Consider the following 13,081-nt stretch of genomic DNA (forward strand, 5'->3'; position numbering starts at 1 on the left):
GCATGAAAGAAAAATATCTTTTAAGTTCTTGGCATAATTATGGACTAATGTGTTACTATAATTATGTAAAATGTCTTTGGTTATTACAATATCTTTTATCATCCATTTCCCTTAAAGGGAAAATTAGGAAAAAATATTGAAAATTAGCGCGCAAAGAACATTTTAAATCTTTAACGAAAATAATGAATTATTTGTTTTAAAATTATTTAATTTAAAATAAATTAAAGTTTTGAACATATATTTTATAAACTGATGTTATGATATGTATATGTATAAAATTTCTTGTTGAAAGCACAAAAACTTTAAAAAATAATTTTTATTTAAAGTCCACCGTCCCCTTAATGCATTTTAGGTACGCTACATTCTAATACTGATGTAGGTGCATTGCTAAGATGACCAATTTTCGTCATCCTCACATCTTTATTTCTAACAGGAGATTTAAAAAAAAAAACATCAAAAGTTATGAAATTAGTTTCGCTGTATCAGATAAATTCAATATGTCATACAGAATGCTGTATGGAAATAACTCTTCTATTCAACAAAGTTTACAGCATTGACATTAATATAAAACAAATTGTTCATAATATTGGTATTCCGTAATTGTTTTAAAATGATGATATATGGGAATTTCCTGCATAAACGTCTGTCCTATCAATGATTATTATTCTGAACGTCGACTCATCTGCCCGTTTTTTCTCTTAAGTTTACTAATCGAAAGCGATAATATCTCGCTTTAAGTACCGCTCATAAATTTTTAATAATGCCGTTTTTCACGAAAAACATCGCATCAAGTTTATCTCTTATCATCTTTCCTTATCAAGTTCAATGCCTTTAGATGAGCTTCATATACACACATTTATTAGAGTTTACATGGAATATGTAAATACAGGGCATCCGATGAATGGAAATTTATTCAAATTTATGGGGCCATCCCATAAATTTGCATATTTTTCCAAAAATTGTTTAAATGATCAGATTGACATGTTAAAATGTTCTTTTTGCGCGTAAAAGCTTATCACAGGAGCAGATAACGATTGGACGTAAGAATATAGTTTACGTTTTCATTGCAGATAGCACATTGAAAATTAGAATCATATAACATTCTTTCATTTATATTTGCCAGCATATTACAGTATCACTAATAAACAATTGAACTAAAATCTACCTTATGCCCCTCCTACGAAATATTTCAGTTTCACATTCAAGCTGCATTCGATACGCCAGTTGACGATTTTAAATGACTTTTTTAAATAGTCCAAATTTAAGGGACACCCTGGCTGTTTTACTTCATGTTATAGATGCTAAACACCAACTTCGTTAGCAAATACTGAATCCAAAAACTTGAAGCAATTTATATTTAGAAGTCTTTCATACTTTCCGGAATGTTATCCTGCGAATCGGTTTTGTGATACTTTTTAAAGATTAAAAAGGCAGTCGTGAAAGAATTCTCATACTTAAATACTGACATAAAACTTGATCTGATACTGGAGAGAAATGCTAGGCATTCATGAGGGGGAAAAGTGAACAAAATCAATGTTGGTTTCACTAGGACATTAACACCGATTCTTCCATTTCAATGGCTGGGCATGACCGGATAGCTGCTTTAATTTTTCATTATTTCTAGAATGACCGAAGATTGGCACTACTCACTGGACCAAATCCAGGTGCTGATGAATTATCACCCATTACATTTTTAGTTGAGGGACCGCTGATAAGACTGATAAAGTTAGGGGGTGAGAAAACATGAAAAATTCTGCAATGTCTTCGGCGGAATTCTAACAATGGGTGTTTAATTTTGCTGGATGGACATTCTAACCACATACATACTGCGCACGGGGGTACGATCATTAGTTACACTATAAACATTAATAGTAGTTTTGCAGTCTAAATGCTTAAGGGTTCTAATGTATACTCTGGTCTGAATCGGAGACTAAGGGAGAAATTTTCTACATTGCGATAGGAAGAACTTTTTAAGGCTCTGCGTATCCTTATCATACTTCTAAATATTTGAGTAAAAAGAAAACTTTCAGAATTTATATTGGAACCTAAAGGCGTTTTCTTCATTTACACACATATATACGTTTCGAGAGCATTTGGGATAATGTTCTTTTGGGCTAAAAATACTTAAGAACAGCATATCTTTAGAATTCCCGATAGACAGTCTCGTACGCTGGACATAATATATTATTTTCGTTCAGTTTTGTCATTGCTTGCTTTGAAATCGTTAAATTTGTTAATCAAACATTCGTTAAAGTTTTACAAAATATGAAATAGACAATAAAGCAAATTCCAAATTCGGTTTTCAGGTGTCCATATACGGGTGGAAGACTATGTTATCTAAAATTTGATGGCTCTATGTACAGTTGTTTTTTTTTACCAATGCGAGAAACATACATACTTTAATGGAGCTTCTTCTGTATATATTCTTATATAATTTTTTTAAATGTAATACAGATCGACCAATATTTGGTGGCAACAATTTGAAAAGTAAAACGGACATTTATAGTGAATCGACGCAAAATGCTGTTTCGTGACGTAATAGCCCTTCTGGGCTAACGCCTCTTTAGGCTATTAAAAAAAACTACACCTAACATACTAGCACATACTAACATACATACTAACAATATTAACATACATCTAGATGTCAAAGGATCTTTCTTCTAGAATGTAAATATTGAAAAGAATATTTAGCAGTATATTACCATAGTGAAAAATCCGTCAACCTTTTAAAATATGCATAAATTCTATAAAACACATTAATATATTTCATTTATAAGATTTTAAAATAATTTTTATAACGAAAATATGTTATTGTTTATTACAGCTCATTAGCACAAAGTAAAATATAATTACTCTTAATTGGCAATTAAATATTTTTCTTATACTGGAAACATGTATACCATCTGCTGGTTTTAGCCCAAAAGGGATGTTACTCCGGAATTGTAAATTTGGGCAGAGGATTGTAAGTTTAAGGCGGAGCATATTCTGCCTCTCAGTGGTCACGCTGCTAGGTTGCTGTCTTAGATAAGAGTATCTTTGGCCTTGCACTATAATTGTCGATAATTAAATTCCATGCCTGTTAAGTTTTGAATCGGTTAAGTTCGCGTTAAACTGATTGTGTAGCCTTTGGATACTAGTTGATCTGAATTTAAATTTTACATTTGACTTATTGTTAGCTTAAGTTATCTCACTACAAGTGATTGGCTGAGTTGTAAGCAGAAGGTCCGCCTTCTGTTTTTACTTAGTTTTAGAAAGGGATCTTTTACACTCTTCGCAAATTTTAGTTGTAAGTTTAAAATTAGCGATAATTCGCTTAACATCTACTATGAGTTGAGAGACTTTGGATAATTATCAAGAGCACAAAACTCTACAATCTCTAGTAAAATATGAATTGGGTTCATAAAAAGGAGAATAAAAAGAAATTAAAATTTTCACATTACCGAATTTACATTTAGCGTTATTATTGAGCTCAGACTGTATAACTATGTTAGGTTTATTCAATTTTTAACTCTCGTTTAAAAAATCTCTTGCGTTATTTTACATTGTGTATTATATCTTTTGTGTATGAAATTTCACACTTGGAAAGTCTTTGTATTTTATTTGTACAATTTATTCAGGCTTACAAAGCTAAACATGTTTGGCTAACATGTATGGCTAAACATGTTTCCTGTTTCAGGATTTTGTTGTAAAACACTATTAAAAAGTCAATCAAACAAAAACAACTCAAAATTAAAGATGATGTAATTTGATGTTATAACAAAGTTAAAAACGTCAAACAATTTTTAACTCTTATATAAGACTGGTTTAAAGAACTTCAGATTAGCTATAAAAATTCTGCACACTGTTCGTGAAATATTACGACTGGAACCTTTAGCTTAGAAATGTTTCTCAAAATGCGCTACATTGCAAGCTGTTAAAATATACTTAGATAGTTTATGATTGCAGCAATATGTGCATTTCTCTTTCTAAAAGCATTGACTGTAATCCATAACGTCTAACTCATGGATACCAGTCTTATGCACAATATTTACACAAATATAATGAAACGTGTAACTGAAGTTAATATCACTTTTCAGTAGAAATACATTCTTAGGTTCATTAATATCACTTTCATTTAAAATGCCCATCAACAAGCTGTAATCTTCATTTGTGCAGTATTATTTTATGGATTTCATCTGTTTCATGAATATTAATGTGCATGATTTATTCCAATATGACATACGTGTGAGATTAAACTGTGTGTTTTAGCTTCAGTTTACTAATCCATCTTCATCAAGCTGTAATTTTCTGTCCAACATTTGTCACAATTCCAAATCTAGGCATATTATTAAGGCAAGATTTTAAAAGCTGCCGGCTTTGTCATTTAAATTATATTTCGCCAAGAGCAAGTCATTGAGCAGCCGTTGATTGGCAGACATTATGTATGCACTTTCACTTAATTGCACAGAAGTCGCCTTCCTGTAACTGCCATGATAAAAGCTTAGCAAAATGTTCCTCATGGGAGTACTTCGATGGAAACGTTAATTTCTAGACTAGTAAAATGTAAAGGAAATGCGTTTCTTTTCAACGCTTGCATCTAGAAATAACCTAAAACATTAAATGTAGATTTACGAGAAGCGAAATGGCTTTTCCGGGTTTTTCTGCTTTTATCTTGTGTATGGCTCAACATTACAGCAATAAAGCAAACGTCAAATGACGTAATACAGTTTCTAAAGTGCTTATTGAGATAACCAAAACGGTTTGTGCGTGTCATGGAAAGCTGTTAATGGTAGCTTCTCCATCTTAGAATGTAGAAAGAAAATAAAGTATGTTTACGGTAATAACGAACATCCAGATGATGTTTCCTGTTTCACTGAAGCTATTCATCTTATTGTTAAAGCAACAGAAGTAATTTTGTGACATATTAAGAGAAGTTTGAGCAGACATTCAGTGTGACACTCTAAGTGACATTGTCTTTAATTTTGGTAATTAGTATTATTTGCTAAATGAATTGGGCCTTGTATTTTTCGTCCATGTTTAATTCAGAGAAGCACCTAATTTCCTTCAAATGAATCCTTTGGAAATGCTGTGAAAATTTAACAATGGCTAGCAAATTATTATTTATTCGATAAAATATCTTTCCTTTATGAAAGTTCATTTAGTTTGTTTAGGCTTAAATTGAAAGACTAAAGTAAATTGTATGGTATTGCAAAGTACTCACATAATTAAGGCTGTCTTTCGACTGCTGCTTCAGAACTCCTTCGGTTCCTTCTTGGCCACATTGCCTGATACAAAAAAGGTTTGCTTAATTAATTGAAGTGAAATTGTTTGCTGCCTCATTGGCTGGTTGTAGACAGATGGGCCTCAATGACTGACTCGAGATTCTTTGCTAAGTGATGCAAAACGAATGTCAGTAGCTAAACTTGTGAATAGCCATCAACTTAGAGTTTTGTAATGGCAAAACAGTTTTGGCTAGCTCTATTTTATTTAAAATGGCAAACGTTAGGCGGTAAAACTCGGATAAATCATGACCCCCTTTTTTCTGTTACTAATCTGTTGAGAGGAGTTTGAAATCAGAGTGTTTTAATGCTCCCATTCCACGAAGACACATAAAAATATCAGCCTCTTATCAGCAGTACTATAAATGTGTAGCAATCAGTCTTTGCAAATCACACTACTGTTATAATCAACGGTGGAAGGGGACGAAACAAATCGTGAAAGTAATTCAAATATTTGGGATGTGGGAAAATAGTCTCAGCTTGGTTTAGCCACTTAAAATGAATTATGAAGTATGTAAATAAAGGTGAGACTGGTTACATAGTTTTCTATATGGCTAGTAAGAGCGATTACCCTCCACAGAACAACAAAATTCAAGTTCTCATACAACTCAACCAGAAATTCACAGTATTCGTATGTATTATGTTATTGCGCTTTTCATCAAGAAAATACATGCAGCACATAGGAGAAGCACGTATAAGTAGAAGCTAGGCCAGCAACCATGCTCTGTAGTATCATAGGAAATTGCAATATTGCGGAACTCAGCTAATTATTAAGCTTTCACCTCAGTGTTGTGGAAGAACATGCCGAGCGAGAGGTCCGAGTGTCTCCCAGTCCTCCCACAAACTTTACAAAATTTTCCCTGCAATTATTATTCAGAATATTATGTATACTAATTATAAAGACTTTTTGTAATAGTTATTGCTCACAAATAGATTTCCCTTGTTCCGAAATGTTTTACGGATTATTTATTATAAAATCTCGAAAATCAAGTTCTTTTGTAGTTGGTCTAACGTTGTGAAGTGTTTGTGTAAATGGGCATGAAAATAAATAGTGTTGGGATCATTTTTCGCCGCAACACAGTTGTTTGAGGAAGAGAAATTTCTCTTGTAGTAATAAGAGAGGAAGGGTCCATTACCAGATGTGAACTGTTTTCAACGGTGGATACTGAAACATTTTTTTCCAATTTATTAGGCTGATTAGTTCCTGTGTTCTCCTGCCTTGGGAAACAGATTTCCATTCGGTCTGCGAGATATGAATTTCTTCTTGTGCGACTCATTTGTAAGTATGACTTAGGCTATTTGAGTGGTAGTAGCTGCCAGCAGCTTTAGCAAGCATGTTGACGTCTTTCGTTTCCTTCATTCTGTGCATGAGGTTTTTCCCAACTAAGTGAAGTTTTAACTTGGCTGTTTTCTTGGAGGGGATCAAAGATTTCTTCTGGTATTGGAGGTAGATGTTTTAAATTCGTAATGCATGTAACAAAGAAAGATAAGAAAGATACTCAGATTAAATTGTAAGCTGGCTGCATTTATTATTAACTGAAACTTCTATTGCCTTTTAAATTGCGAAAATTTTGGCTTGAAACAAACTATATTTTCTGGGCACAGACATCGTTTCCAGCGTATTTTTAAGTTTCCGACTTTATGGAAAATACAGGCTGATCCTACATTTCCTTCTATTTTAGACCCATTTGTAAATGCTATTGGGTATGCGCTGATAATTAGAGGCTCTTTAAAGTAAATCTTTATGTTAGGTGAATTTGTAGGACGAGAATATGGAGAGCATGGGAATTCAAAGTTATTTGGATCGTAAATTAGTCCGTATAAGAAAGCTTGATTCAAAATCTATAACATTTTAGTTTTAAAATTTTTTAGTTCCGATAGAAGATATAAAGGTCTTATTCCAGAGAGCAATAACAGTGCAGCGTTAGAAGTGGTGATAAAGCTTTTCCAATGTTCAATAGAAATGGACATTGAATGGCAAGCAGCTGTTGCTTTTTTCTTTCTGTGATACCGACAGCCCATGTGCAGCTCCGTATAAAACGGACCTTCATTGGTCGTTGTTGATTTCACTGAAATATTAAATATGATACATCACTTGGTTTTTGAATTAGTCATAGCTGTTTGAGTAAAATGAATTAACTATAAACAAAACAAAACAAACTGTTGATTATGTGCCTGAAACCTGCACGGATTACGTACTCTTGTTCAACGCTAGTGCCGGTCGTCAATTCCCAATTTACCCCTCACGATTTAATTCATAGTAGTTCATAGAAGCTCTGCTATATATACTAGTTATCTCCTGTTATTTAATGGCTCTATTTTATACTAATCTGAAATTATACCTTTTTGTAATAAATATATGGCTACAAGTGGTTCCCTTTGATGTAAAAGTTGTGCACAGATAAAGAGGAATGTATGAAAAATGCAGGTAATCAAACTCATGTGCACTAAATATATTTTGCTCTCACATACTAAATGACACATATGACGTTTTAAAAAATCAGGAAAAATGCAAATATATGAAAGCTTAAAGAGACATTTGGAAACGTACACAAGTGACAGGCTAATACAATGTTTTTCTGTGTTGCGTATTGTTTTAGTATATATTATTAAGCATCATTTTTCGCTTCAAGAATAGCAGATAATCAGTCCTTAAAATTTGTAATAATTTCCTTTCAAATTTGGGGTAATGTTATCATTGGATAGACCTGCAGCTTTGATTAGACTTGAGTTTATATATATATGTATACGTACGAAATTACTTACGTTAAATACTTCGTCATATCACTTTACGTACGTACGAAATTACTTAAGAAATTAATACGTGTACTTACGAAATTACTTACTTTAAATACTTCATCATATCACTTTTATTTGCTCATTTCCTCTTTGATTTTAGGTTTCAAAATATTTACCTAACAATAGATATAAATTGTTTAAGAGTTCATAGTTTAAAATGTAGTGAATAAAACGCTACCCAAATATTTTGTTTCAAATTCCATGCATCTTTAAATAGCTTTAAATGCAAAAATTGAAATTCACAAAACCTAATTTATGATATCATCAACTAGAAGTTGCATCTTTGCTAAATGGTGAAACATTATGTTACTGAAATCTTAGTGTTTTTCTATCGTACGCTTTTTAAAAACAAAAAACTATTTTATGAGAGTCTACCAGTTTTCCCGTTTTCATTCAAAATTGCAAGAATCAAATTCCTATAAATATATCTCCTCTTCGAATTCAAGATTGAATGCTAAGATAAAATTTTTTATTTTTAGCTCCTTATAAGTATTTTAATAATTCTAATTATTGGTTTCATATGAAATTATTCAAATTACTTATAAATGTGTACGTTTAACACTTGAATAACCAGAATAGCATTTATACAGTTAATTGTAAGTTACTTATTTGCCTTTAGGAAAATTTTAAAAAATCGCATTGCTAAACCCTGATGTGTTTATTAAATAATACAAAATGCATTGAATGACTTACGAAAGCTGCCACATAGCTTTATTTTGAAATAACTTATAGCTTAATTTTTCCATGTTTTGAGTTCCAGTATGTTGCATTATATTACACGTTTAGACAGGTAACAGGTGATGAAAATGTGGACCCCAAATGACTTTTGTGGCCATTAGTACGATGATTAATATAAATATTAAATTAAAATCGCAGCTAAAAAAATTATTAAGAAATTATTTAAATTGACCTACATTCATTTCGAGAGTTGAAGTTCATTGCTGTAAAAATACGTACATTGTCAAATTTTTAGGTAAATAAATTAAAAGCTAAGGTAATATAAAAGTATACGAAAAATTACCATATTTATTCTTGTAATTCCTTTGTCCTTTCTAATTTTTCTTTTTTTTTTCTCCCAGAGAGAAAAATAACATTTCTTAAAGCAAGGCGTAATGGAAGACTGCAGCACATGGAAAAGTATATATAAATAGACATTCTCATTTTGCTATATTCTATATCTCAAAGAATTCAGTTACAGTTATGAATCTGAATTTTTTTTTTTATCCAGACTCAAGCCGCATTACTTCCTATATGTGCGTGAAATTTGCATGGTTGCCATAAATCAGAAAATATGCATGTAAATTATTTGCATGTACTGGTTATGATAATGCAGTCATAATGTACTTGTAGATAATGCATATTAAAACAAAACGCTCATGTCTATGATATGCTTTCTTACTTTATTTACTAACTTGCTGAAGAATATTAATAATTTTTTGTGCTGTCTTTTGAGACGTCATGAGATATTTTACTCTTCCTTTAAACAAAAACTACATGTTGCTTAGTTAATTTTAAAAGCAACGTACATGTTTCATGCTAATTAATATATTAATTTAATTTTTATTCTTATTTCTAATTGTGAAAAATTTTCATATATCTAATTTGTGGAATTAATAATACATTTGTCATGATTGTTTAAATATTTCACCATTATTGGATTAATAAGACATGTATCTTGCACCAAGTGTTACGTACCTGAGAACAAAATAGTCGTTTGTGTTCCACCTAACAAGTAATTATTCATTATATTCACAAGAAACCGAAACTATTTGTAGAACTTATTAGTTTACCAAAGAGGGAGCATAAAAAATAAGCTGTGCCCTTGTTGATACTCCAATAGCAATTTTGCAGCTGTTAGTCAGACATCTACTGTTACCAAATATGTCCCGTGAGTGCGCATGGTAATTCCAAATATTCTCCCCAGTATAGTGGCTGAAAAGAGTTGAACGAGACTTAGTCGACTCAATCTAAGTGGTGACGAATTATCATTCACCACACTCTAATGAAGCTGCCACCGTAAGAGACTATTCCGAGCAACAAATACGAAATCAGCGGTGACCTCGCTGGGATTCGAACCACAAGCTTTTCGATATGTGCCAGTTACTCTACGACAGCACGCATCGGGCAATGTAATAATTCTTTATACATTTTTTTATTCAGATTTTAAAAGGCTTTGAAGTATTAAGGATTTATGGGACAAGCTTTTTTATATTTTTCCTGGAAACAAAACTTACATGTTCATTTTTTTAACTTTGTACCTCCAGAATATCAAAAATACTTTATTTTTATGAAATTATTTTAGTTCTTCTTTATGAATTTACTTGTGTTTCAGTTACACCGGTGGATTTGCAGATCAGCAGTAATTACCAGCAGCCTTTCATCGCTGGCAAACAAGTTTCTTTATTTTGCCGTAGTCATGGATCGCATCCACGCGCTCACTTAAGTTGGCACCGCAAAGGTAGTTTGATAGTATCGAAAGAAGTTATTAGTGACAATGGCAATGTTACTACTGGTTATCTTCTTCTAAACATGACACCAGAAGATGATGGTGACGTCATACAATGCTTTGCAGTTAATCCGAGTGCTCCAGATTATATTTTAGTAACAAATTATACTATGATTGTACACTGTAAGTTCTGTTATATTTATATTCATGAAAATTTTACAAGACAAATAAAATGTAGTTACAATATTATTATATAAAATTTTCAAAGACAATAAAATTTATCATTATTAAAAATATATAAAATTTTCGTAGCTCATTAGGAACAAAATGCAGCTTAAGAAGCGTTTTATTAGTACCTTAATTTAATTACAATTTTAAGTGTATATTACTACATTCCAATATTTACAAGCAATATTACTTATAAATAGTGTTTGCTGTATATGATACCAATCTATATCATACTGATTAACTGTATTAGTGTATGTTTTCTAAGTTAACATCTATCATGCCTTTCTTTCTATGTGAAAATAAATAAATAAACTTTTAATCTCTCTCTCTCTATATATATACATATATACATTTATGTGTGTGTATATGCATGCATTCATTTTGTCAACAGATATTAAAACACCAAACTGAAATGTGCAATACTGTATAGTGAACATTTCGTTTTCAGTTAAAAGGAAACGCAAATGAAAATAATTTAAAAGAACCATTTTTATATTTTTCTTTCTTTTTTAAATTTTATTTATAAACATGAAATACGTATGTTGACTGTATATCTGCATCACATAAAGTGCAATTATTGCTTCCACATTTAAATATCGATGTTAAAATATACTAAAATATTATATCAAATCACTAAATCATTGCAGTTTTGCTCTACATTTTTGCTTTATGTACTTTAACACAATTTTTTAACATAAGTAGGAGCATATGAGAATCTTCCTAGATATCTCAAGAGATCCACTTTGCCTGTTGGCAGCTGTAATATACCAACTGGCAGATATGAATATCGTATAATTACAGTAATACTATATTTTAATATTCAGATAAATACTGATATGCAAAAATAAATTTGAAGTTAAATACTCGACGAAAAGAAATATATTTCAAAACTTAATTGCATGTTTATTTCTAGATAACAAAATGTTCGTAAAGAATTGTCTAAAATTAAGCTTTTTTTAAAATAAATAACAAGAAATCTTTTCTATTTACAATAAATGAAATTTTTAATAATATGTAAAGCTTTTTTATACTTTTGAAACTTCTTATGCTGTTTAATAGTATTGATTTATGTAATTTTGTATCTTTAGATGACCGAATAGTATTCTATTAATTTTTTGATTATCATTATTGTATTTGTTCATAAGTTTTATATAATTTTTTAACATATTGCATTCGTAGCTATAAATAATAATATTAATAGATTGATGATTTCACTGAGTGTGGCTTCCATATTTAAGGCTTATGGAAAAAAAAATAAAGCTCATTTTATAGTCCTTAAGTCCAATAAATTTGTAAATCTTTTTCCTTTCTCCTGTATCTCAACTTTTCTAAGAATATTTAAGTTTATACCTAATCAAAAAGATTTAAGTTTATAAAATACTCAAAAGTATTTTGTATTATAGTGTGATGTGAAAACTTATTTCATGATTCTATTGATTTTTTGTTTCCTATGACAGATAAACCAGAAATAAATCTAGCAGTCCTTCATAGTGGAAAAAGAAGATTCGCACAGGGATATAACATTACAATTCGCTGCTCAGTGCGAGCAAATCCAAGAATTTCTCGAATGACATGGATGCGTAATGGTATAGAATTACACAGCTCTTCTTCTGTGTACCTTTACAACACAACACTGCAAATTACAAATATATCTGTAGCCCATGCAGGTAAATATACATGCATTGCTGTAAACCGGGAAGGACAAACTCGGTCTTCTACTAATATTGAAGTGGCATGTAAGTATCTTAAAAGTTTATGATTACTGAATTTGGAAAAACAATATTTTATTGAATTTGATGTTGATAAAACATCGAACAATGTCCTCGCCTGGAATCCTTCCCTGAAACTCTCGAATAAGCATCGAATGTGCTTCCAATTACACCACGAAAGCATGCAGAAAGGAGGAAGAAAATACGTTATAATTTTACATGAAAATTGATTTTCTTCTTTCAGAGCACAGACTTGAGCAAAACCTATTCATATTCGATGCATTTTAATTTAGTTGTATTTATTTATTTTATTGCTAAAACAATTTAAATCCATTTAATTGCTTAATATATACGGCTATTTAAATATTTTAAAGATTTCCGGTTAAGAATATTCTGTAAAAGTTTCTTATGCAATTTCCGATTAAACTCTAGCCAGTTTCCTGTTTTCGAAGCTCGTTATTAAAAAGTAATTCTTACTTTTTGTTCAAGACTTGACCTTCTTAGTTCATAAAGTATTAAAAGTAATTGTATAGTTTTGATTTAGAAACTTCTTACAATTTGCTCAACATTCATGAAATTTGAATAAAATCGTTAATATATTAGTATTAAGTATAGTACTTTGGTATAGTCTAAGTTAATCG

At 30.9% G+C, this 13,081-nt stretch overlaps 1 protein-coding gene across 2 annotated transcripts in view; it reads left to right on the top strand.

The window, feature by feature from the left end:
* LOC118202118 (hemicentin-2-like) overlaps nt 1-13,081 on the top strand; it is a 228,657-nt gene that overhangs the window by 136,576 nt on the left and 79,000 nt on the right. For both annotated transcript variants that reach the window (XM_085812393.1, XM_085812394.1), the window contains exons 5-6: nt 10,390-10,686; nt 12,189-12,467. In XM_085812393.1, coding sequence (XP_085668519.1) covers nt 10,390-10,686; nt 12,189-12,467 — 576 coding nt within the window. The remainder of the gene's footprint in view (nt 1-10,389; nt 10,687-12,188; nt 12,468-13,081) is intronic.

The sequence above is a fragment of the Stegodyphus dumicola genome, chromosome 3, assembly GCF_044657685.1.
Source record: "Stegodyphus dumicola isolate Sdum_Otavi_A_Nest chromosome 3, ASM4465768v1".
In the NCBI taxonomy this organism is placed as follows: Eukaryota; Metazoa; Arthropoda; class Arachnida; order Araneae; family Eresidae; genus Stegodyphus; species Stegodyphus dumicola.